The sequence below is a fragment of the Macadamia integrifolia genome, chromosome 7, assembly GCF_013358625.1.
Source record: "Macadamia integrifolia cultivar HAES 741 chromosome 7, SCU_Mint_v3, whole genome shotgun sequence".
Taxonomy (NCBI): Eukaryota; Viridiplantae; Streptophyta; class Magnoliopsida; order Proteales; family Proteaceae; genus Macadamia; species Macadamia integrifolia.
Genome location: NC_056563.1, coordinates 33,664,555 through 33,692,100, shown reverse-complemented (window position 1 = coordinate 33,692,100; position 27,546 = coordinate 33,664,555). Strand labels below are relative to the sequence as shown.

General features: G+C 40.0%; 2 protein-coding genes and 1 long non-coding RNA gene across 3 annotated transcripts; 1 reads left to right on the top strand and 2 right to left on the bottom strand.

The window, feature by feature from the left end:
• The first annotated feature begins 1,463 nt into the window (after nt 1-1,463).
• On the top strand, nt 1,464-15,913 carry LOC122084334. Its single transcript, XR_006141874.1, has 2 exons — nt 1,464-1,907; nt 15,665-15,913. It is a non-coding gene; the product is annotated as an uncharacterized LOC122084334 (long non-coding RNA).
• Nucleotides 15,914-17,467: 1,554 nt separating this feature from the next.
• Nucleotides 17,468-19,456, bottom strand: LOC122085152 (NAC domain-containing protein 87-like). Its single transcript, XM_042653608.1, has 3 exons — nt 18,862-19,456; nt 18,450-18,724; nt 17,468-18,367 (listed from the first exon to the last, which is right to left on the bottom strand). Exons 1-3 carry the CDS (start codon nt 19,061-19,063, stop codon nt 17,711-17,713), a joined length of 1,134 nt encoding a protein of 377 aa, XP_042509542.1. The 5' UTR covers nt 19,064-19,456; the 3' UTR covers nt 17,468-17,710.
• A 5,405-nt stretch (nt 19,457-24,861) lies between these two features.
• LOC122083799 lies at nt 24,862-25,798 on the bottom strand. The gene has a single exon (XM_042651693.1). It carries the CDS (start codon nt 25,582-25,584, stop codon nt 25,096-25,098), a length of 489 nt encoding a protein of 162 aa, XP_042507627.1. The 5' UTR covers nt 25,585-25,798; the 3' UTR covers nt 24,862-25,095.
• Nucleotides 25,799-27,546: the final 1,748 nt, after the last annotated feature.

The window sequence follows — 27,546 nt, the reverse complement described above, 5'->3', positions numbered from 1 at the left end:
AGATAAACAACAACACTACTCGATCATGTGTTTTTGCACCCGAAATATAGGGGAGGTGAAATGAGCATCTCAACTCCACCTGTTGGATGCCTGAGCATACATTCCCATTGGTCCTCGTGCTATTGTAAAGGCTACGCAACCAGGTGGCATTTTCTCTCCTATAGAATATATTACCCTCACCCATTTTAGAAATGACTTTATGGAATTTTACCTTGGACCCATTTATTAAATGGATTAAGTAATCCAAGCCAAATCTAAAAAAACATCTGAGTCTCCTTTTGGGGAATAGGATGATATCGGGGTTTACTGGGGTCCGCCTTGTCGATCTTATCAAAGCTTTCATAGAATTCTCATTCTGGCACAGGGAGAACATGTTCTTGGCCAGGTCAACAAAGATCTGAACACTCCGCTACTGACATAAAGTCGATGGTTCGGGCTTCCGCGTCCGTGCTAGACCAATGTACCCTAACCAACTCAAAGTTTTGGTTCCTAAGGGACAACCCAACCCAATTACCAGCATGGTTTAGATCGGAATCCGATTCTGATCATTCTTATTGGATTTCTAGGGTTCAGATTGCATCCGACCACTGTTATCCGTTTTAAACGTATTTTTGATTTTTACCGTTTAAAACACGTTTTTCTGTATGCTTCTTAAAGATACAAGAAAAAAGGCAAACGGCAAGTATTCCCGTTCTAAACATGTTCCTTTTTCTTTTTTCTTTTTCTCTCTCTCTCTCTCTCTCTCTCTCTGTCTCTCTCTCTCTCTCTAAGACTTGACTTGTTGAACATAATGTATACTTAATTGATCATATCTCTCTCTCTTTGAATTCTGATCGATCTGATTCTTTTGTCAACTTGTAACTAACTCAAGGACTTATACTTCTCATGAGATTACCTTCAATTCAAATTCAATACATAGACCCCAAAATTGAACTACAAACTGATGCATTTGTTGAAAAAATATTTCTAATGTGATGACTCACACACCCAATTGAACGTGCATCACTCCAAGAGTGTGTCAACTATGTTGACAATAATGAACAACATCACAGCCAAGTCACATTGCTCAATCAAACTTTGGAGATGTGTGATGTTTGAAATTAGAATGGTATTGGATGATGTTCAATGATATGTCATAGAGCTTATAATGAGACATGAGATATATATGCATTAATGTTAGATATTGTAGTTGTTCTGAATATTAGATGAATGTATTCATGTAATAATTCTTTAATTTATATGAGTGTATTATCGCTTTTTTGGTCTTACTTGTTTGAAATCTACACGTTTAAAACTCGTATCATCTTATATTCATTTTTTACTGTACCCTTCATAATTTTTCATTGTTTAAACCTGTACCATCCATTTCCGTTTCTTTGCCGTTCCCATTTTCGCTATCTATTATTCTGACCGATACTATCTGAATCGGAATTGGAGACCCGATCCTGTTACTAGATCCATGATTATCTACAACCCATCCATGCTTGGGCTACAGAATTGGGTCCACCAAAGTTCTTTTATTTTGGCTACATTAGTAATTTCAAGAAAGTATTGGGGTATATCGGTCTACCGGAGAGTTTCCACTTTTCCTAGTCTCCCGAGTGCCGAACCATGTAAGAAGCGGAGTCGAATTCTTGATAAAGCTTCCAAGAGAAGACCATCCATTGTTGGAACTCGAGAGGAACACGAGGTTTGGCGAAGAGGAGAGGCCGGGACTGGGCGGGTCTTGCCAAGTTTTTATATAAATGGCGTTTATGAGAGGAGAGCCTTTGGTGGCGAAGCTCGCAGTACTGGCGAGGTACGGAGTTCTTCCGGGGGCTATGGTTGCTGCTTTGATCTACTCACCGCCGCAGGAGTCTAACAAGAAGGACGTTTCCACTTCCAAGTAGAACGTCTTCTCTTTCAAGGTTCGATCCTTTACTTTTCTCGATTTTGTGCGGCTAGCGCCGGTGGATCATTTGTTTACATTTTAGGGTTTCCCTTTAATTATTCGAATGGAATTTACGTCTTCAAACTTAATTGATTTGTGTCTGGATGTTAGATTGCACGAGAATTGAAGATTTATCAAATTATCCGTTTTTGAATCGAAATTTCTCATGGTTGTCCGGATGAGACTTTATTCCTGCCTGAGCGGAGTAGGTGCCGGAGAGAGCTCAGCTTGTCGTGTGCTGAATATTTTTGTTTGACTGTTTGCAGAACTCAAATATCGATACGTTGCACATTTGCACGTGACAGCAATTTAAGAAATTTAGAGAACTTAGACTGCATCATGAACGTACTCTGGAAACTCGAAATATTTGGTTAGTGCAACCTATTTAGTTGTTGTCGACTAGCTGGATTTGTGTCTGTTTTGTCTTCTACACCTTCCATCCCACAAAGATGGTCCTAATTGGGGTTTTTCAGTCCCAAAATGTTGATCCGTTATATAAACCAGGAGATGAAGTTTTGCTGGATTTCCCATGTTGCCCATATTTACTAATTCACACTTATTATGTTTGCCTTTATTATATAAGCCAAACTAATGAGGGTAATGCTAGGAACAAGGTTTGAATTAGTGGGTAGTTAATGCACAAACAATATCCTCTTTAAATTGTGGGTTTTTTTTTCTTCTTCAAAACAAGATTCTCTTTTTGGAATAGAGGAGTAAAATGTGTTATTCTCTCTTTCGTCTGGGGGTAGGAGATAAGGTGGAACAAGGCCTCTTACCTGAATTTAGATTGGATCTCTTAGATCTTATGAATAAGGATACTTGGAGGAAAATAACTTCTTATTTGGGTATTTGGTGGTATAAATTTTAAAGAATTCCCATGGTGAATGCATAAGTTGTGTACTCATAGGAGTACTTGTGTAGGCCACATTCTTGTACAAAAAACATTTCCCCTTATATATATATATATATATATAAAGGGGGCGCCTCATGTAGTATGGCAATCCCTTGACACCCAACATGGTTGCCCAACACCTTGCCCTGCTGTGATGTCATGTCAACTATGTTGTAACTTGAGCTGGGGGTTGAGTTGGATGAAAAGCCGTGAAGGGGAATGATGACTTGATTGGGCATACCGGGTGCATGAGGCTCCCGCATGCGATTATCGTTAAGATATGTCTTGGTAAGACTATAAGTGTTAGTGGCTAGTCACGTTTGGAGGTTTGTCCCTAATGTGATATATGTTTAGTTTCTTCTTTCAGTTTCCTTATTTGTTTCTAACTTGAGTTGTACACTAAATAGGAGTTCTACTTGGACTTTATATTTGTTACGAAACATTATAAATAAAGGTTGTCTATACATGATAGACATAAGCTGAGCCTATTGTGTTTCTCAGCACATACTCTCTATTGTCTTTGTCTCTCTCTTTCTCTTTGCTTGCTTCTTCTGCTTCTTCACTGGTTCTGGTTGAGCTTTTGTTGCAATTTTAAAGCTGTGTCTGTGTAAGAGAGTAGAGACTGAAACCATAGTTCTTAAACCAGAGGTCAAACTGAAAGGGCACTGGGATTTGGGTTTTCTTCAGTTTTGTACCAGTTTTGAGGAGAAAACAAATGTGGTGGTTCCTTCTTTTTCGGGCTTGACCACCAGTTTGGTCTGGTTCTAAAAACTGTGACTTGGACTAGGGTTTAGGGAATGGATTATGGGTATGATTTTAGGGTTTCAGGTGTATTAGGTGTTGCTAGTAGGATATGGTTGCAAGGGTTCTGGGAATTGCATAAAATCAATAATTAGATATGGGGCGAACAGTAAAATGTAGTGAGTACAGGAACAAATTGTGAGAGGAATTTATACTGTTCATATGGCTACTTGGTGGGAAGTATACTACATTGTATATATCCGATGCATGTTTCTTGAACAGTATTATAACAGAACCTTCGTATGTTTCTTGAACTGTATTATAATAGAATCAATTTATTTGTTGGGTTAAAGAGAGGGGGTGTTATAGTAGAAACAAGTTTGATCACAGGGCTTGAAGAGAAGAATAAAAAGCAGAAAATTAGTTTTTTTTTTTTTCGGGGAGTGGGAAAGTTATATTGTATCCTTTGGGGTTTCATGTTGTCTCTGTTCCAACTTTTTTACTTCAAATCTGTTATGCTGTTCACATGTTGTGAGTCGGAATTCTATACTTATTAAGCTTAAGACACTAACTTAAACTATAAAGACCCAACCATTCCTATGTGAAAACTCTAATAAAAACCACCATATGGCCCTTTTAATGCAGCCTGGAAACCCTAATTCCCAAATAAAGGTTCTATATTATTAGAGCAGATGATCAGGCCAGAATAAGTTTTTTAACATTGGATCTAAGGGTCTGAACAGGTTAAATAAATGGGTAGCAGAACTAATGCCATAAAAACAGGGATGATAAAATGTCAGTGGTTTAATTGACAACAATACCCTAAGTCAAAATGGGCTAAAATCTGGTTGAGTGGTCTCAACAGGCCACTGAACCTTGTGGTTTAATCAGGCCTGTTTCCTCCATCCAGGTGGATGGTTTGATAAGGGAGGATTGGAATAATGAGCAAAAATGCTAGGGGTTGTGATGGTAATTTATGGACAGAGTGATGCAGATACGGCTGCCCTTTCTTGGTTGGACCAGCATGACCGGCTTTGGAAGCCAAGAGCCAAGAAGAACCGGTCCAGCCCAGGGTTTTGGTCCAACAAGGGTTGGAAATAAAATTAGTAGTTTACCTAGTATTTTATTTCATGCTTTTAGTTTCCAAACTTGAACGTAGGAGTAGGATTTATTTCCTTGCTTTGGTTTCCTTTTATAGTTGTTTCCTAATTTAGGCTAGTTTCCATTTCAGTTAAGTTTCTAATTTCATGTTCCTATTTTTCTATATATTGGTTGTAATCGACTGAAGATTTAGAGAGCAATTTGATTGTTGAATGAATGTTTGAGTGTGATCCTCCTTTTCCCCATCTTTACTCTGATTTCCCCTCCCTTCCCTAAGGGTTCTCCATCAACTTGGTATCAGAGCCGAAGGATCCTCCTTCGTTCTCTTCCTTTTTCCCATTCTCTGTTTTCGGCTCTACCGTGACAGAGAACAGCCAAAAAAAAAATCTTCATACCCATCGTCCCAGCTGAAACCCCAATCCCACGCCTTCAACCCTTCCGAAACCCCCACCGAGCCTCTGTTACCTCCGTCTCGGCCTCGGACCTCTATACAAAAAAAAAAAAAAAGAGCAGAGAGAGAAAACAGAACCAGAAGGAAGCGAAGGACGACGTCGGAGAAGCAGCAGAGAGAGCGATAGCAGCCACCGCCGCCTCTCTTGTTTTCTTTTTCCTTCCGACAGCAGCCGCCGCCTCCTCTCTCATTTTTTTCCCTTCCGACAGTAGCCGCCGCCGCCTCCTCTCTGTCTCCGACGGCAAAGAAAAAAAAAAAGGAAAAAGAATCAAGAAAGAAGAAGAAGAAGAAAAGAAGACGAGATGAGAAGAGAGAGGCAGCGACATACCTGAGTTGAAGCCGTCGCGAGTCACCCATCCCTTCATCGGAGTCGCGACGTCTCCCTCCTCCTTCGCCGAACCACTGCTGGTTCGTCTCTCAGCAGAAGAGCTTTTGTCGGTAAAATCCTTTTTTTTTTCTTTTCAACTTATTTCTTTTTCTATTCCTAAAATACCCCTACCCCACCTTTTTATTACCCTCCACCCTCTTTCCTTGCCTTTCCAAGTATACCCCTGTCCTCTTCTTTTTAAGTTTCAAGTTGAACTTCTACAAAAAAAAAAGGGTTGAACCTCAATAATTACAGTTGTGCCATCCTCTCCTCAACTTCTATTTATTTACCATTCTGTCCCTGCCCTTTAAGCCTCCAGTTATTTACTATTCTACCATTATTCTTTGAGTGCTATTTTGTTACTCATCACCATGGTAGCCAATAGTGAAGTTGTTCAACAGCTGAATTCTTATAAAGGAGAAACTTATACAAAATTTGATGCTCTCACTAACATGGTCACGTCCCTAAAAACAATGGTGGAATCTATGCAAGTTTCTATTGATCGTTTGGTGGCAGCAGATAAAGGAAAGAGTCCCATTCAGTCTGGTGATTCTTCCAACACCACTCCACAGGATCTGCCAGTAACACCACCACCACCACCACATCATACACCACCACCACCACCTCCACCACCATATGGGACTGGTAGACATGATGATGGAGCAGAAAGAGCAGCAAAACTGGATGTCCTTGATTTTTATGGAGACAATAATCCAGAATTGTACCTTGACTGGATTCACAGTTTAGATACATTCTTCAGATGGTACGGGTTGACTGAGGCTCGAAAGATCCTATTTGCAGAGGCCAAACTGAAAGGCACGGCTCGAGTCTGGTGGATCAAGCAACAACAACAGAACCGAACCCGAGGCATTGGTTTGGTCAATACTTGGGCTGAAATGTATGAAGTCATGAATCGGAGATTCTTGCCTTCTGATTACAAGCAACGCATGCATCTCAGGTTTGCACAGTTGAAACAAGAGAATTTGACCGTTGAAGAGTATGTTGCTAGATTTTATTATTTGGCCACTCGTTCTGACTTTGAGTGGGATGAAGAAGTCTTAGTGGCCCAATTTCGCAATGGTCTGCACCCTCAACTTAGTGCTGCCCTTGCATCTAGTCGACTACCTACAATGGAAGACGCCGTACAAGTAGCATATCAGGTTGAGGAAAGTCTGAAACGCCCATACAACCGGAGAAATTTTGCAGATACTTTTTCTCGAGGTACTAGTTCCGTTTGGCAACAGTCTCCTACCCAAGAGAGGTCATCTAGCAAGCCACAGGCAAGTGCTACATCTATGGCTTCTTCACGACCTAGTCGGCCGTATTCTCCACCTCGACATGTTTCTGAAATGTCATCTTCACGGCCTACTCGCCCATATTCACCCCCTCGGCGTGGTTCAGATAAACCTTCTGATTCTTCAAAATTCACGGTTCGGTGCTACTCATGCCATGGATTTGGACATATCAGTGCCCAATGTCCCAGCCGTTTGGTTGCTTTTATTGATAAGGATTCTCCTATACCATATATTCCCGAAGAGCAACTTGGTTCTGACACAGTCGATTTAAGAGAAGAGCGTGCAACAGGTGAAGTCAATGACACTCTCAGTGACGATGAACAACATCCTTTTTATGTCATTCGTCATGTGTTGACCACTCAAAAGGCCACTGAAAATGAAGATTGGCGCCGCAGTAGTATTTTTCAGACTCGTGTGAAGTGCAATGATCAGTTGCTAACCTTGGTCATTGATGGAGGCAGTTGCACTAATGTTGTCTCTGAAGACGCTGTTCGTAAGCTGGGATTGAATACAGAACCACATCCTAATCCTTACAAGGTTGCTTGGGTGAACAACACTAATCTCAAAATCACAGATAAGTGCTTGGTCACATATTCTATTGGTGGATTTAAGGATACAGTCCAATGTGATGTCCTCCCTCTGAAGGTGTGCCATATCCTTCTTGGTCGACCTTGGTTGTTTGATAAGAAAGTACAGCATTGTGGCTATGCCAATACCTATGCCTTCAAGCATGCCAACAAGACTATGAAGTTTCATCCTGCCAAAGATCTCCCTGAAATTAAGCTCAAGAAGATGGTGGGATCATTCCTCATTCAGCGTATTCCTTCAGACGGTCTCCTCGGTCCTTTCCCTAACTCGACGGAGTCGAGTTCTTTTCAGAGGAGGAGAGTTGATGCAGATACGGCTGCCCTTTCTTGGTTGGACCAGCATGACCGGCTTTGGAAGCCAAGAGCTAAGAAGAACCGGTCCAGCCCAGGGTTCTGGTCCAACAAGGGTTGGAAATAAAATTAGTAGTTTACCTAGTATTTTATTTCATGCTTTTAGTTTCAGACTTGAACGTAGGAGTAGGATTTATTTCCTTGCTTTGGTTTCCTTTTTATAGTTGTTTCCTAATTTAGGCTAGTTTCCATTCCAGTTAAGTTTCTAATTTCATGTTCCTATTTTTCTATATATTGGTTGTAATCGACTGAAGATTTAGAGAGTAATTTGATTATTGAATGAACGTGTTAGTGTGATCCTCCTTTTCCCCCTCTCTACTCTGATTTCCCCTCCCTTCCCTAAGGGTTCTCCATCACAGAGTATAAGAATGAAATCAGGGAGGGGGGAGGGCGAACATAATGAGTGAGAAGATAAGATTAATGTGGAAGAACTGTATAGAAATGGAAGTTAGAATAGGAGAAGCAATGTAGAAGAAAATTGAAATGAAGAGTAGAGATGATGTGATTCCGGGTGCTGAAACTGATGCAGGGGAGTTCCTTGCTCCCGTTTGATGTAGATAAGTCACTTGGGTTTATTTTATTACAAATAAGCCTTGGGTTGTGTTATGTATGTGTTGGGCCTTTGATCCCATGGGTTTTCTTTGAAATGAGCCATTTTAATAGGCCCAAAATATGGGTAGAAGGTAGGAAAACGGGATTTTGTTCATTAGTTTAATTAGTTGCTATTTAATTCAATAAAATCCCATTAGGTCATTAGTTGGTTGTAAAGTCCTATATGGACTATTAGTTAGTTAGTCCTACTCCATGTTGGAGTCATAAAGTCAAGTCTTAGTCCTATTTTGAATTCCTAGTTGTAGTAGGAGTGAGTAGTCCTATTGAGAAACTAGCTCCTAGTTGTAGTAGGAGTGTCTAGTCCTATTGGGAAACTAGCTCCTAGTATTAGTATGATAGTAAACTTTCCCTCTATAAATAGAGAGGCATATGTACCATTATTGGACAGATTTGAATGAAAGAAAGTTTGCATTTATGAAAGAAAGTTTGAACTAAATGCTTAGAGCAGCTGAGATAACTGTGGGTGAGAAGCTCAGGCTGAGATAGCCACTTCCTTTATTCTCTTTCACCCTTCTTAATCCCTCATATGTTTTATTATTTTTTATTTTATTTGCTGTAACATTCAAGAGGTATAGTTCAGATTTTGATAAAAGTCTCTAGAAATCAGAACCGATCAGCAATCCTAGTGGGAATAGGAGAGAGATCGATCTCCTCTCTCTCTCTTCTGTGCTCTGTTCAGCCAGGTCTTCAATCAGGGTATTCCAGGCCTCATAAGGGTCCCACGATCCTTACCTAGTCACTGTTGGAAGCATTCAGCTGCTGTTCTTGAAGGTTCTTCTCAGTTTTCTCTCCTATGTTAGAAAATCAAGAAAGCTTATAACTTCACAACCAGCCGTCAGAATCCTCTCAACTTTGGGGGTTTTTGTACTATTCCTGGGGACTATCTACGCCCAAGAGTGCAACGCAATTGGACTCCTACAGCCCTGGCCGCCTCTCTCTCTCTCCAGCTCTATAACAGGTCTTTCTCTCTCCTATCGGGTTAGATTTTGGGCTGATTTTGCTCCTATATGGATATTGTATCCTTGGGGATTTATTTGATGGTATTATTTCTTTGTTTCTTGGTCATATTTATATTGTTTGGGGTTATAAACTGCGGAGTTAGTTACTTGTAATCTACTCCTGCATTAAGTGGTATCAGAGTTACGGTTGAAGAAGTTCCAAACAATCTATCAGGGCCTAACAGAAGATGGTTCCATTAGTTCGTTACTTCGCTAGACAAAGGGATACATTCTACATCCTTGATTGGTTAGATTCTCTGGAGGAATATTTTGACTACTATAACTTGACAGAAATACAAAAGCTTCAAGTTGTTTGTTTTCGATTGATTGGTCATGCTAGAGATTGGTGGAGAGTCCATGAAAAGCGACTCCGAGTTCGAGGACATGAGCCTAGGACTTGGGAAGAGATGAAGTACGAGTTAGTGACACAATACCTCCCTGTATATTTCCAAAGAAGGCTCTTCCTTCCACAGGATTTCCATCAGAATACATCCACTGTTGCCCAATCTAATGATCAACCACGTTATTTTCATGGGGAATTCTTTGAATGGATGTGTGAATTGGACATGTATTTTGACAACTACAACTTAACAGAGACACAAAACGCCAATATGCATGTTCCCAGAGCAGTGATTATGTTCGAATGCAATGGAAAGTCCGTGAAAGGCAACTTCAAGCTCAAGAATGTAAAACCTAAAACGTGGGACGAGATGCAGTATGAGTTGGCAGGCATGTACCTATCTGAGCAAAACATGTATTTCCTTCCACCAGATGTCCAAAAGGCACCCACACTTGACAATAGCATGAAGGAATCATCGGCCTCTATTGCGAATGAGCAACAAGAGAAGACACTTTTGACTAGTGAACTAGAGTCAAAAGTTGAGGTTAGTGTTAAAAATTTTTCAGTCATTCCTATTGTTAAGGAAGAACTAGTCATTGATGTTCCCATCAACGGGACTTAGGTGGAAGAAGTCGAAAGCAACAAGGTTGCCACATTGAACAATAAGGTTGAGACTGAGGAACTGACACTACAACAACTGTGATAATTGTAAACAGCCAAGAGGAAGATCCTAAGAGGTTCAAGAATGAAGTTGTGTTTGAACCATCAACGGAACCAATTGAGAACCACCAGGTAGATGAACTAAAAAAGCTTTATGTTGTATTGAAGTTAGAAGAGATCAAAGGTGCATATGTAGATGACCCTGTGGATACATCTAAAGATGTTGAAGTTGAGCATGTGGAGTTTGTCATCCCATTAAAGTATCTTGAAGATCGAGCTCCTCACATTCTAGACTACATTTTTATCATCAAAGAGCTACTTGAATTTTCTACGGCTTGAAGAGGGACGTGCACTATGATATAATCACCCTCACACTACAAATTCGAGGACGGATTTTTTCTAAGAGATGGCGAGTTGATGTGGATAAGTCACTTGGGCTTATTTTTTTATGGATCAGTCACTTGGGCTGTTGTGTTATGTATGTGTTGGGCCTTTGATCCCATGGGTTTTCTTTGAAATTGACAATTTTAATAGGCCCAAAATATGGGTAGAAGGTAGAAAAACGGGATTTTGTTCATTAGTTTAATTAGTTGTTATTTAATTCAATAAAAGCCCATTAGGCCATTAGTTGGTTGTAAAGTCCTATACGGACTATTAGTTAGTTAGTCCTATTCCATGTTGGAGTTATAAAGTCAAGTCCTAGTCCTATTTTGAATTCCTAGTTGTAGTAGGAGTGGTTAGTCCTATTGAGAAACTAGCTCCTAGTTGTAGTAGGAGTGGTTAGTCCTATTGAGAAACTAGCTCCTAGTTGTAGTAGGAGTGTCTAGTCCTATTAAGAAACTAGCTCCTAGTATTATTGTAAACTTCCCCTCTATAAATAGAGAGGCATATGTACCATTATTGGACAGATTTGAATGAAAGAAAATTTGCATTTATAAAAGAAAGTTTGCAACTAAATGCTTAGAGCAGCTGAGATAGCTGTGGGTGAGAAGCCCAGGCTGAGATAGCCACTTCCTTTATTCTCTTTCACCTTTCTCAATCCCTCATCTGTTTTATTCTTTTTTATTTTATTTGTTGTAACATTCAAGAGGTATAGGTCAGATTTTGATAAAAGTCTCCAGAAATCAGAACCGATCAGCAATCCTAGTGGGAATAGGAGAGAGTTCGATCTCCTCTCTTTCTCTCTTCTGTGCTCTATTCAGCCAGGTCTTCAATCAGGGTATTCTAGGCCTCATAAGGGTCCCACGATCCTTACCTAGTCACTGTTGGAAGCATTCAGTTGTTGTTCTTGAAGGTTCTTCTCAGTTTTCTCTCCTAGGTCAGAAAATCAAGAAATCTTGTAACTTCACAACCAGCCGTTAGAATCCTCTCAACTTTGGGGGTTTTTATACCCTCCCTAGGGACTATCTACGCCCAAGAGTGCAACTCAATTGGACTCCTACAGCCCTGGCCGCACCCCCCTCTCTCCATCTCTATAATAGGTCTTTCTCTCTCCTATCGGGTTAGATTTAGGGCTGGTTTTGCTCCTATATGGATATTGTATCCTTGGGGATTTATTTGATGGTATTATTTCTTTGTTTCTTGGTCATATTTGTATTGTTTGGGGTTATAAACTGTGGAGTTAGTTACTTATAATCTACTCCTGCATTACTGTTGCTAATTGTTTTGCAAACAGGTCTAATGTAGACCAGGATAGGTGGACTAACCAAGTCTCAACTGCAGGATTTTATATTCGGAAGAACAACCAGAACCAGTCCAATCATATAGCAGAAAATCAGAACAGAAAATAAGAAGACACAGGAGTCTATCGATTCCAACAGTAGGGTACTTAAGACCAAACCAGAAAACAAGGCCAGCAGCCTATTAGGGAGTTGGCTACAGGTCTTTTACAACCTAAATAATATACCCAACAATATAGAAGCACAAAGAACCAAAACACAGCAGGGCAGCCTATCGAGCTTCCTGTACCAGTCCCAAAAATCCACTACAGGACAAGAATCTGGAGATTTTAAATATCTCCAAAGTGGCTGGTCAGAACCAGACCAGAACAGGATTGAGTCTTACCCAGGTGGGAAGGAGTGATCGACCAGAGTTAGGACCCAAACGAATGGCTGGAAGTGCCTCAGTTAATAGAGAACCTACTGTGAAATATAGGGAAAATTCTGGGCAGAATTAGAGTGTGAGTACCTGATTCGTTTGAACAGCAATAAACCCTTGAAGAGAAGACTTTGAAAGAGAAAAGTTACACTTGAAGGAACCACTTGGGCTTCTCACCGCAGAGCGTCGACCAGATCAAACACCAGTCCCATTGTTGGTCTTGATCAAACACAAGACAGTTCTCAATAGAGACAGCAGCGGCAGCAGCAAGTTTTTGGTTCATAAAATTGTGGGGCTTTAAGAGAGCCCTCCTCGTTATTTATAACTTTGATGGGGGGGTTACAATTTAGAAACTAACTTTAGTTACTAAAAACTGAAGTTGGAAACTTATAAAATAGCAAGTTTTCTAGTTACTAGAACTGGAAATAGTAACTAGGAATTAAAAGCTACTGAAATTCGAAACTAAGTAAACTGAAAATTGAAATTAATAACCCCATCAAAGCAAAGTCGTGGGCCTTAGTCCTTGCCCTGGCTGACTCCTCTCTTCTTCCTCCTGGCATATGTCTTCAGTGTTGCATCAAGGTCACTACTTAGTGGCCATGATTTAAAAAAAAGGCTTTATTTCCTTTGTCAACATGGGCCTTTCCCATGTGGGCTAGTTAAACAGAGTCAAATCTGTCCATCCATTTGATTCGTACATCATCACCTTTACTCATTTTGATAATCAAACGATATTGCAGAATTACTTCCAATTGTCTTTAACTACTGAAAAACATGAGGAAAAAGGTCCCCAGGCTGACAGTGTGGGGATTCTTTCCCATGCCCTCTCACATAAATAACACTCTCACCTCCTTGACCTTGTGGGTCCCCTATTGACGAAACCAATTCCCGCATGCTGGTTGGTGTGGCATTATCCCATGCTGCCAGCGTGAGGAATCCTTGCCCAGAACATTATTACTTCCAATTGATGACCATTGTGGGGCTTCATTGTTTTGGTCCTAGCCATTGTATAACACCCTTGGCATGATGTTTAGATTCATGATTTTCTATCATTATTTCACCTTTTCTCCTTGTAATTTTCTACTTCAGAATTCTTTATCCATGTCCAGGTGCACCTCTTTTTTTTAATCACCAAAATGCTATTAACTTCAAACTTAGGATCTTATGACCCTAATGTTTTAGCAGCCAATCCCCTTTATTTCGGTGGCTTCATGGACCATTGGATTGTGTGGTCACTGCTCAGAGTGCCAATTGATGGGTGAGCGAGTTATTCTAACCAGTTTACTTGGAAGAGAAAAAAGGGGGGGGGGGTGGAGTCATCTTAGTCTCTAGACCATTCATTTGGACCTTAGATGCTCAATCTCTTTGCTTGTTTGCTTGACTCCCTGACTACTTGACTACCGTTTACGTTGAGAGCGAGGACCGAGATAGGGAAGTGCATTAAGCCTACGCTAGGCAATTGGATGAGACTATTACTCGGACTATTCTATTCCACTGGAGGGAATCTCACTGTCGACTGCAAGATCTGTATTATAATCCGCAAGATAGTTAAGGCACCTCAAGAACCTTTTGAGCTAATCCTTGTCTTTAATTTGACTAGGAAATTCCTCGGCGAAATCGATCAAATGGTTCTTTAATCCAGATGGCATAACATACCATTCATATTGTCCCATAGGAACGGTCAACGCCGTTTTATACCTTACCTCTTGTCTCCCGCACTCTCGCCTGGAACTCCACTTTCCAACGCGAATAAGGACGGACTAGAGTGCTACTGCTAGAGGGAAGCTGACTCTGCTAGGTTGGCTTGCTACTTCGACTAGGGCACATAAATAAGGCCAATTAAGCAACGTTAATGCGTCTTGGTCTCTAGACCATTCATTTGGACCTTCCGAACCTGTTGGTGAACTGCCAAACTCTGGATGTACTGTTGCAGGTGACTTGAGTAAATATTTCCTTGTGGGCAAATGAGTGGCTATTTTGATTGTTGGATAGAGAGGTCATGATCTGGGTTAGACATATTTCAAATTTTAAAGCCTAATTCATTCAAATGCCCTCCTGTATATTAGCATGCATCCCATGTATAAGGATGTCAATCGGTTTGATTTGGTTCAAGATGCAGCATGTGGAAACAGAAACCGAAACGGAATGGGAGCCGATTTTCCAAAACAAAATCGTTTTGGCTCGATTTGGTTTTTATTTAGTTAACTATTCGGTTTTGATCCAGTTTGTATTTGGGTCAATTTTTTACATCTTCACCAACAAAAAACCCCTTATGTGTTAGGGCTAAAATCCACCATACTTTTTCCATACATATAAAAAGGAGTATAACTTATCATCCACATTAATTAAAGCATCAAAAGACCTATGTGTGATTTGATTTAGTTCGAACCGACGCTTTCAGGCTTGAAACCAAATCAGACCAAGGAAACAGAACTAATTTGTTTTGGTTTGGTTCGGTTTCAAATGGTCGATTATGTTTCGGTTCTAAATTGAAACCTTTACCCTTCGTATATTCATGCATGCCTATGCTACTCCTAACATGCAGTGTACTCTCCTATAGCCCTGGATCTTCAAGCTTTGTTTTGTCATGTGGTAAACTCTATCAAGGCTGAAACTTGCCATTTGAACAGGGGATTAAGGGATTTGTCTATCTGCAAAATTTTGGCCCATTTGTTCTGCCATGAGGCTTGTAGGAAAGGTTCCTACCACAGGCTTGTAGGCTGGGTAGGAACCAGCCTTCTGTAACTTAAAAAGTTGTTTGAGTTACATGCATTGTGCAGGAACTGGACTTAGGAACTATATTGTTATCACTAATGTGCTTCACAGAACCTTGTCATGTGTTTTACTCTGTCCCTGATTCAAGTGAAGGTATTGCTTTAAATGCTACCTGAAGTTTGCATTTCAATTTGTCATGATTACATTTTATTGTTTGTGGACATGTTGGTGGGCCTTCATATTGTTTTGCAACTATTTGCCATGTCCTTTGTTAGCTGGTTCATTGTCCAGAAACTGCACCTTCGGACAATGCTAACTTGTGGTAAACAGCATCTTTTACTTCTGGAATAGTATTATCTTTACGGTATTCCTTTTCAACCATTTGACTACAGACAGCTGCAATTGGGTTATTTTGTTATATGATGGTCAATTCAAGTTGCTGCAGCTCTCCCTCCTCCCCCAACCCCCTCCAAAAAAAAAAAAAAGATTACTGTTGCTTGCGCGTAATAAGCACTTTCCTGGTACAGAAAATTTGGGCCACTTGGTGATGCATGTGCTGAACGTGTGGAGATCTACATCATTGCTATGGCTTCATCTCAATAGATTCCTTTTTTTTTTTTTTTTTCCTTTGAATAATATGGGGAGTGTGTTATGTTCAGGCTTAATGAACAAATGTGAGCTGGTTTTTGATCTTTTGATATTAGATAAAAATATGTGAAATTTCCACCATGCTGTCATTCAAATAAATGCATTGGGTTCATTGCTTTTGTCAACCATCTAGAGAGACTTTCTGGTATTTAACCTGTGTCTCTGTTGATTTTTTGTATTATGTGAACCGAATTACGGAAAATGTGAGATAACAGATCGCATCTGGAAGTCTGACTTAGGATACGCAAGGGAGAATGCATTGTATTGTCATTCTTGAATGACTTTGAAAGTTACCGCTGATCAGGTTTCTGATGAAAACAGTAATTTTGTGTAGTTCCTATTTGTTAGGGGCCATTCTGGGATTCTTTGGAATTCGTTTTTGTGAGGTTTGATCTGTATTCTTCAGTGAGTGTTGCGTTTCTGCTCGTGTGAATGCTCTCTGCTGCTTCGTCTTCCCATTGGTCCTGTATGAACCCACCCGGATAACGGTAGTATTTTAGTGCTGCCTGGTCGGAATGGGAATTGGGTCCCTGGATATGGTGAATACAGTTGACTTCCCCCCTTACTTCTAGCTTGCGTTTAATGTGGGTTGGGAAATTTGTTATGTAGCAGCGTAAGTTGACAGAGGAAAGATTTGGATTGTTCTCTGGGCACAAGGTTTAAAAGAAAAGGAAAAAGAAACACACACAAATGCGAAAAGATGTTACTCAGCTTGAAAGGTATATTATTGTCAAAATATAATCAAATATCGATACCTTTAAGGGCAAAACTCTCTTATACATCGATGTCACAAGTCCATTAGCTTCTTGGGTTGGGAAAGAAACGAGGAGAGGGTATGGTTTCCTCTCGAAAATCAAAGAGAGAGAAAAGGAAATTTTTTAAAGCAAATTTCTTATCACTCCCTGAAGGTCTGAAAGAACCCTTACGCTTTCTTTAGAAGATCCTATGTTGTACATGAAAATGCATTGGGAATTTATGTAACTGCGACTTAAAATTGCCCTCAAGCTATCTTGTGAAGTTTACCTTAACCTAAACAAACGTCAAAAATGTTTTATCTATAAAGTAAGAAATTGATAATATGCCTCTGCACACCATTTGAACCCTAATTGGGGAATGGTTAATATCTAATGAAAGGTGAAGGAGTGTATCAAGGGAGTTCGTATATCATACATACATACAGTAGCATCCACTATCTATGGTGAATTCCAGCAGAGTCCGGCTGAATCAGAATCAGAATCAAAGGTTTCGATTGCACAGCACAATTTCATTTACCCGAACAATAGTAGTTAGTAAGTAATCATATAATATCTCATTCAAGTTCGATATGTTCAGATTTTTATGAGATCATGGGGTCGATATGAAACCGCGGTATTAATACCTGGATAATCATAATTAAAAAAAAAAATCGTATATTATACATGTACAACGTTCGTACGTCTTAGTGTGTTAATAAGTAGCAGACATCATGAAATGTGACTATGTTTGAGAGACAGAGAGAGAGTGAGCTTCGTCTACCATCATAAATATATAAGGTGACGTCAAATGATGTATATATATTAACCCCCAATCCCATCGTTCATGTCACTTCAACTGTCTTCTCATCACCCTCACCCCCCTCACCCTCAGTTTCGAATATCCAACCAACCAATCCCAAAAATATGAATGAGAGAGAGAGACAGAGAGGCCAAAATCCTAGGCAATCTTTCCACAATAACTGCAGGAAATCTCCCCAAAATGCATTACACGGATGGATAACAGTTTAACGTTTACAAGAAAAACAGATTCTTCTACCTTACATGCATACGTAGAGTATCTATCACTATAATTAACCCTATATTTGTGACTTCTTAGATGCATACGTATCCATCATCCTATCCTTATAACTATGCCTAATAAAACCAGGGAAACAAGAAGGAAACAAGGCATCAATGATCCAAGGACCCACATGGTGCTGGGACTACTCTGGAGGGAGGATCTAGCATCATCTGAGAAGAGCCCATCCTGTTGAAAGCAACTGATGAAGTAGACATCTCATGAACAGTGCCTCCTGTGAACAACCCTGAAACCCCACTCCCATTCCCACTCCCCATCATCTCAAAAAACAAGGGGTTTTGGACTTGATCTTGATCACCATCCCATCCTTGGCCACACAGAAAGTTGGCACCTGCAGGTAATGGTTGATGAGAAAAGCTGGACTCTGTCTTACACTGTTTGGGAACAGTAGCCTCCTTTGGTGCCCACTGTTCTTGATGATGATGATGTGAGTGTGAGAGTAGTGATTTGATGAGTATGGACTGTGAATGTGATAGGTTCTTGTTGTTTGAGTTAAATGAAGTAGTGATCATCGGTGAAAAAGAAGAATGCATGCTATTCATCCCCAAAAGTTGAGTGGGATAATTAACATTAACTGGGACTGTCAAGTTTTTGAGATCATCCCCTACTGCTACACTAGGGTTTTGTAAGGTTTTCATTTGGACCCACTGGGATTGATATTCCATCATCGTTGAAGGAGGAGATTGAAAAAATGGGTTTTTCTTCTCTCCTCCACTTTTGTTGAATATTCTGCAGATCACCCATTCATCCTGCAATACAAAGTTTCAAACCCAAAAAATTAGACCAGAAGAAGAAGAAGAAGAGAGAGAGACAGAAAGCTAGGGTTTATACCTTAGACGTGTGACGACAAGAGAAGTCACCGTCGAGACGATACTCATGCATGACCCACTTGGTCTTCTCTCCCCGAGGAGCTCTACCCTTATAGAAAACAAGAGTTTTCTTCATACCCAGAAGGGCTCCACTAGAAGCACTATAAACCTCTTTGTCTTTGCCTGTGGCCTTCCAATACCCAGCCTCAGTGGCTCTATTGGTTCTCAACCCTGTTGGGTACTTTCTGTCTCTCAGGTTGAAGAAATACCACTCCTTCTCGCCCATCTTAGCCACATCTAAACCCCCCCAAAATAAGAAAGAAATCATAAAGGGTCACCTTAATCAAGTGCATGGTTTTGAGTTTCTTATTATTTTGAACAAAACCCATCAACAGAAGAAACTAAGAAAGAATGTGATTAGTACTGAATCATACCTGGAAGCTCCCAAGGCTCACATCTGTTAAGATCAACCTCTGCAATCTCTACACCACCAAAGCTCCCATTGAGTACCTTTGAAGCCAGATAGAAGGTTATAAGCTCCTCATCTGTTGGATGAAACCTAAAACCGGGAGGCAAACCTTGCTCGTTTGTATCTTCTGCATGCACTTCGCATAGTATTTCTTCCATGGCCAACATCACAACACACTGTGAGAGAGAGAGAGAGAGAGATTATATAGGGGATGATGATGATGAGTTTAGACTTTAGAGAGAGAAGCTGAGAGCACTGAAACCAAAGATGGGCTTGGGGGGGTTGAGGTTGAAATAAAGGAAGAAAAGGCAGTGAAGAAGTGAAGCCGTGAAGGGGAAGGAGAGGGAGATATGAGTTCATTAAATGGTTGAAGGGTGGACACAAAAAAGGGTTAAAAAAGAGGGATAGAAGAAGAGGTAAAAAATGGAAAAGAAAAAGAATGAGGAGTAAATGCGAAGTCGGTTGTTGCAGAGATTTATGCGTGCGTGTGTGAGCATATCTGTGATGAGCTTTTCAGGATTCAGAATAAAACGAGAGTGTAGCCCTGTGGTAGCCTGGAGGCTCTGGATTCTGGAGTCTGGAGTCTGGACCCCCGTTTTTGTTGTTCTTGTTGCTGGTGACTTTGTGAGATCATCTTAACAGCACCTACAGGCTGCACCTGCATTTAGAAAAAAAAAAGTTGAAATAATAAGAAACAATAATAAATGGCATGTCTCGACTCTTGGCTGTCCTTGTGATATTATAGAAAGGGAAAAAAAAAAAAAGTATCACAATTTGAAATCTACCGTAGTGTCTTCCTATGGTTTGAAAAAATATTTTATGTTCTTCTTGTGAATAACGAAATTACACATAAATCTATTTCGTTAGTTGGAGATCATTAAGTGATGACATCAAGGGGTTAATATTTATTATAATTCTTCAAGGATAAACTTTTTGTTTTACCATTTAATTCCTAAATTTTTTATCAGTCATGATCTTGCTATTGGTTCGTCTGCGTTTTTTTCATCAAAAGCTTAGGCTTTCATTGCCTTTGGCCTCAAATATTTAGGTTTTATAGAGTACTTAGGGGTTTTGCTAGAATGGAGTTGGGGTGAACAAGGTGGAGTTGGAGGTAACACAAAGCCTTGAGTTAGGGAGAGGGCACCCTGCTTTGGTGGTTGAAAAGTGATAATAGAATGGTAGAGCGAAAATTCTCCTAAGGTCATGGTGAATGGGAATTCTTTTATGTGGATCATTGGACCACATAAAATAAGGGGGAGAGAGGGGGTTCACATTTGGACCTTTCCATCATTGAATAACTAATGTAGGAAAACTTTGCCCATCATTAATTATCATAAATAGAATGTATAAATTAAATTTCGGATGAATTGGCGCCAATATTGCCTCAACATGCATATGATGTGGAATCATATACATATATATATATATATATATATATTTTCTTTTAATGACACTAAATAATTTGTAATTTTGTTATTTTTATCTTTTTTTTAGTATAACCATAATTTTTGATAATGACAAATTACTTTCAAATTATTTTTTAAACTATGGTTTAAATAACTTTTGTGAATAAAAATTAAAAGTAAGTGTCAAGTTTAAATGTTTCCGTAGTTTTTTTTTTAAATGATTATAATAAAATATCCAATTTGGGTGGGGGGAAGGCTAGGGGTAAAAATTCAGATATATACCTAAATTACTATTCATGATATGAAACCATTGAAAGAAGCAAAGGTAAAGGCAAGAGATTGAAGGTAGGGAGGAGGTTAAGAAATGTAGAAGTTTTTAGGAGTAGGTGGTGAGTAATGATGATAAGTGGAAGCATTGGTTCAAAACCATGCTGTGGGTGACAGAGAGAAATGAATGAAGAAGATAGCTAGAATTTTGGAAGGAGATGAGTAGAGGAGAAGACATGAAAGGAGAAGGATACGGACACCCTGCCACACGGCCACTAGCTCTTGCTCACTTACCTGCTTCCTTTGAGAGTTGAGAGACTTCCCTAGTCCTATGACTACTGATCCTTCATGGGAATGGACACGCCTGAGATAAGATTCAGTTGTAGAAGCAACCTCGCCAGAGACCACAGCTAGAAACAGACCTTACAGGACCATGACCCGACCCTACCCATTCTCCTAGGCCTCCTCTCTCGCATTCATTTCTCAATCTTCTCTTCTGCTGCTCACCATCTCTTGTCCTCTCTTCTCTCTCTGTGTATGGAGGCAGTAACCACGTAGTACTGTTCATTCATTCATTCATTCATTCATGATCTTCTTCTGGTCGATCTCTGCTGCGTCTTTATGATCTATTGTATTATTATTGTACAATAATAACGATAATAATCAATTAATAATGGGAGAATTCGAGATCAACGACGACACTCAATCATAGAACCAACTCCAATTGCTCTGCTGCCTACTTCTGCAAATTCCATTTTACACCTTTTCACGTACGCCTGCTTTTTAACTCCACCATCTCTCTCCTCTCTCCTCTCTCCTGAAGAGTTCTAGAGGGAGAGAGAGAGAGACAGTTCCACATCGAAATGTTGAGAACCTCATTCTAATCGTAAAGGACTTTCGATGTTATCACAGGCAGGGGTCACTCTCAGGTACGGCTTCATAGTTCATGCCTGGCCCACCTGACAGATCATACAACCTCTGTTGGCCCCAACGAGTCTAGCCCGCTAAATGTGTTAGCCATACCAAGATTTACCTGCCAAAAAGCTCGGCCCAGCCCAACTTTAAGCTCGAGACGAAAGCCAAGACCGAAACATGTCGATACAGAAGGCAGCCCAGGGGTGTAATTGGGTAATTGGGTCGGATACTCGGATTGGATCAGAGTCATGACTCATGAGGCTCTTTTTTTTTCTTTTCTGATAGATTCATGAGACTCAGAGAGAACGTGTTACGTCTTAGGGTCAGGAAATTAAATGCAATTGGCAGAGGAGAGAGAGAGAGGAAGCGCACGTGTGAGGGCCAAGCTTCGAGGTGAGGTGACAAGACGGCTCTGAGACACTCGTGCACACGCTACAAATGTCACCTAGTATAGACTATGGCTAAATAGTTACTTACTACCTCTCTGGTGGGTCTGGTGAGTCCGGTCCTTTCTGCTCTCTCTGCCGTGGGCTGGGCTGGGCTGGGCTGGGCCGGGCCTGCTACACTCTACTTGTAAACAGGTTGGTTATATTGAACTTTTGGAGTTGGCGTAGGGCACTACGTGCTAGCCACTGGGTACTCAGTGCAGGTTCTTTTTCACTGATCTGATAGTCTCTGTAACATCTCATGTGGCAGCTTAAGTGAACTCGTAAATGCCTCTTATTGACAGCTCCTCAGTTCCTTTTGTCTTTTCACGTGGATGGTACAGACAACAATTAGTTACCACCTGTCAATATTAGCCCTACTGGTTTGCGTGGAGTTGAATAAGTGTAGGGCCAATGAGGGGTCTTAGGGGCATTTGGGAAAGGAGGCATGGGTAATTTGCAATTTAAGAAATTTACCACAATTTCATGTAGTTTCCTATACATGCTCTCTCACATTCCATCCGCTTTCTCTCTCCTGATGAAACATCTCGATCTTCTGTTGGACTCTGACATGATAGCAATCCCACTCCAATGATTTTAAATTTTGTTAATATGTTTTTTACCGAGTTTTCTTTTACCCACGACGAAGAGTGAAATTTTTTCTTAGTTTGCTGGTTCTGTTGCAACAATGGAACTCCTAGACTAGAGCCAAGATGACAAGATCATTTCACGGTTCATGCAATGGGGAAATATAAAATAAAGATACCCCAATGGCTTATCTCCCTTTAGATAGAAAAACGTTAGTTTATATTTTCATATGCTTTCATACCTAAATTGTTAGTTTTCCTCACAAAAAAATTAATTAGGACTCAAAATAAGGAACGTTTAAGTTTATAGGATCCTTTTTCTAATTGAATGAACCCATGTACGCGGTAGGCTACAGAGTATAAATATTTTGATGGATATATTAGTTTTTCTTACCAATCAAATACGATAGATACATTGGTTGGGAAAAAAGAAGACTCTTACATTGCAAATGGCATCTAGATATAGGAAGGGCAAAATGACTGTCCCACCTATTGTGGAATGAAAATTTTCATTCTTATTAGATGTCCACACACACACACATGCATACTTTCGCTGATCGTGTCAACACATGGGCCATATAGTTTGGCCACAACCCCCTCCCTATCAGTTAATATGAATCACTAAATAAGGTTCGACTAAAGAAAAAAAAAACCTAAATAAGAGGGGTTTATTATTTATCAAGGAATTAGGATGGTTAAAGCACCTAACTACCGCATGGCTGAAATTGATGGGGCGCCTTTGTACCAAAAAAATAATTTTGATGAGGCGTCTTGCTAAGGTATTTTCTTTCCATGGGAGGGGATATGGGTATAGGTTATGAGGGATTTCGATCCTCTCCAACATCCAATTCTCTCCAATCTCTCACATACATGTCTAAGTTGTATGTCAATCATCTGGAGTTGCATGCATTCAAGTGTTGGGCGAGACTCTATAACGCTTAATGCATGTCCTTTTCTCAAAAACTTATCCTTAAAAGTGATACATAAGGTGAAAAAACAAGAAAAAACAATGCACATAGGTTTACGAGGTTCAACAAGATTGTCTACGTCTTCGGTGAGATGAGATTTTGCTTCACTATCAATAGAATATAGGTTACAACGCTCGTCTTCACACCTCTTAGAATTACTTATAGAGAAAGTAAACCTCACTGCAAATATATAGCGAAAAACCCTAATACCGAAAAGTACAAAACTGCCCTCAAATAAAAAATTCAAGCGGGGGACTGTCGGGAATAGAGAAAGTAAACCTCATTACAAATATATAGCGAAAAACATTAATACCGAAAAGTACAAAACTGCTCTGAAATAAAAAATTCAAGCGGGGGACTGTTGGGAATAGAGAAAATAAACCTCACTACAAATATATAGCGAAAAACTCTAATACCGAAAATTACAAAACTGCTCTTAAATAAAAAATTCAAGCGGGGGACTATTGGAAAGGAGGCCTGCACCACAACTCCCTAGGTTAAACTACGACCGATACAAGACATCGTATACCAACACTTTATGCTTTAAAAAACCAGACCCCTATACATCTAACATTACCCATACATATGTAGGTCCAGCTTAACCCGATGTATTGGCTAGTACAAAGCTCCCAATGAAGGTTCAAGTAAGTTAAATCAGTAACAGGATCAACCTCTACTGCGATTCAACCCCATTCAGCAATAAGATTTGCGTGACAATTCAGCCCGAATCAGACTAAACCCTAGAAATAGAGGGACAAGATTCTCCCCAACATCAACGACCCTCCAACCATTCATCCAACGACCGGGAGAAGTTGAACATGTATTCTCAAGTGTTGTCAGGTGCTGGAATGCATGTCCGAACCTGTCAATGGTTGGATGGTGGTTGGACGCCAAAGAAATAAATCTGGACCGAAATCAGAATTAGTTCCAACCAATTCTAATCCGATTCGACCGGAATTGTGTTGATCCTACTTTTATCGGGGGCATATGTTTAGCTAAATGGTCAATTCCTTTTCTTTGATCTCCCCTCCCTCTCTTTGCAGATCGTCCAGCGACGATCTCTGCTTATTTTAACAACAGTGACGTTAAGAATCAATCTATGGCAATATTTTAGAGTGGGATTCAATTCAACCATCCCCAAGTTGCAAATTTTAGATTCTATATTGTTTAAGTTTAGGGTTTACTGTTTCAAGTTCCAAGATTCATGGACTCCATCGTTTAACGGTTAGATGTTACACTCACATTTTAAGGTTCCATGGCAATTTCTGGCAAATTAAACACTGAAACATAAAAGGTTCAGTTGGCTCGGAGCTTTGGTTCCCCCCCCCCCCCTCTCTCTCTCTCTCTCTCAAGAACAAAGACTCAGTAGAACGAGTTTGCTTGCAAGAAATTAGAACTACTCACAACAAATAAATCAATTTAAGAAAGGTAAAATTCAATACAAAAAGCACAATATTTGCTACACATAAGAGGCAATCAAACCCCAGGAAGAAATTGGTATTAATCTTGATCTTAATTTCTCAACATGAAGAAGCAGAGCCTCCAGGAAGAAGATTACTATAAGCAGTAGAAGAAAAGAAACTAATGCGCACACTTGATTCTTGAGATGTGAGGCTTAACAGTGGGTTTAATTAGTCCCGAATCCTCTTGCCGTCATCAAAATTCTGAGCGTAATTGTAGGAATCGTACCTGAAAGTCTGGGGTAATCCAACCTTATTGGAACCCATGAGCTTTCTGAACTCAGATCTCACCTTGTAGAACACATGTCTCCAGCTTCCCCTGTTGTGGCAGCCCAACATGGTGGTTTCCACCTCGTCCATCTCCAGATCTCTAGCGAATGTTGGCTTTCTGGACAGAATCCAACCCCATCCCCAATCCCACCATTTCTTTATGGAACCTCCTGCAGATTCTCCGATCGCCGACATGGATTTGGATCTGGGTATAAAGTTGAATGACGCAACTGAAGGAGATGGAATGGGGTTGATTCTCATTGATATGGAAGAGAGCCTACGACGGAATCCTTGTTCATTTGGGTTCTTCTGAGATACCGGGAGGTCTTCATTGACGGGTCTGGAGGGGATGAAGCTTCGCTTCTGAAAGCTCTCACGAATGGAGCTCATGGTTTCTTCCGAGAAGAAGAAGAGGGGGAAAGGGGGAGAGAGAGAGTAAATCAGTAATCCTGATCGATTGCTTCTTCTGCAATTTCTGTTGTGGTTGTGGAATTCGAGAAGGGGTTGGTGTTGTTTCACTCTATCAAAGTGTAGGTGTGTGGGGAAGAAAGGTCGAGAGAGAGAAAGGGAGGTGGTGGGGGGAGAGGTGAGATGTAGCAGTAGTCACACCTCCAATACAGGCTGTTTTATTCGTTAATGGGTTGAGGGTGGGGACCACCGGACTAGGGAGAGGGGTCCAATGGCCATTGTCCAGCATTGAGAGGTGGTTTTATTTTTATCTTTTTTTAGAATTTTAGAATTTTTGTTTGGTTCTTTGTGATGAGGGTGTAAAGTTGTCCGCCAATCATGGAAGAATTTGCTTCCTAAACTCAAGATTTGATGGCCACAATTTACATTACAGGCATGCACTAATTCAGGGTGGCGGCCATGTGGGACAGTGGAGGACACGATGCCTTTCCATCTAATGAAAAAAAAAAAAAAACCTTCTTTCCATCTTTTCCATTTTATTATTTTAAGGTTATTTTAATTGTTCTATAATGTTTTGTATTCCATCATAGTTTAATTCAGGAAGTACTAATGCAACGCCTTGACATGCAGAACAATGATCTTTCACTCCAATTTTTTATTTGAGGGTAGTTGTGTATTTTTCAGGTTAGGATTTTTCGCTATATAATTATAGCGAGAGTTTTTTTCTCTGTATTATAAACAATACTAAGAGGTGTGAGGACGAATACTGTAACCCTATTCTCCATTGATAGTGAAACAGAATCTCATCTCACTGAGGACGTAGGCAACTTTGCCAAACCTCATAAATCTGCGTGCATTATTTGTTCTATTTTTCCATTATCTTCTGCATCATTTTAATGTTGCGTTTCTACAATTCTTAGTGTAATTATGCATGGTCATAATTCTATGTGATAAATAAAGGATAAAAGTCTTCTCATATATAAAAGAAGAGATAGGGATGGGTATGTTGTCCGCTTTTTGTAGCAAACGATTGTGTGTAGAATAAGGATCCTCTATTACACGACACAATGTGTAGTGTAAATCTAAGGGATGGGATCCCCTTGGGCTGCACGTCCATGTCTTGGGTTGCATGCCTGAGGGTTCATAGCCCTTGGATTTGCATTATATTGTACCATGTACTACAAAGGAGCCTGATCCGTTGTGTGTGTCCAATGGAGATGGTGAGATGGAGAGAAGAGATGAGTCATTTCCAAAGGGAAGGAGGGAAGGGATAGACAAATATACATTGGCCACAATGCTGGCGTGCTAACTTGTGTAGTGAAAAATTTTGGACTACCTAAGTGAACATGGATTACATCGAATGATATATTATTAAATTTTAAATAAGAAATTCAACATGTAAATAATCTAAATCGTTCTCTAAATATCCAAATGTTGGAATTAACACATTATAATTCCACATGACATAATTAATTAAATATGTTCTACCGAGATAGCAGCCAATGGAAGGACCCAATCATGTATCTCTTTGTCCATTCATGATATAAATATGGTTCTTGTAATCAGGTTGAAAATTTTATAGCCTCTCTAAATTACAACACAAGTCATGGATTATTTATACTCCAACCATGACCCTTTATCTACCATCCACTCCCATATTGACATCCCAACAAATTTTGACCATATTAAGTTCTTACAACCAGTATCCTTTCATCATAATATTGGCAATATTATTAATTACATAAAATGGTATATGAAGCTGTGGACTCCATTTAGGAGTTCTATGCTATTGTATTCTATGCTATTGTAATTGTAGCGATTAAATTTTTGATCACGCAGGCTAACTTTTGAAGTAAATCGTTCCTTCACCATAATAAAAATAGAATCTCTTCTCATGATTTGATGTTATGATTGAACTCTTAGAATAATGCATGTCATATTAGC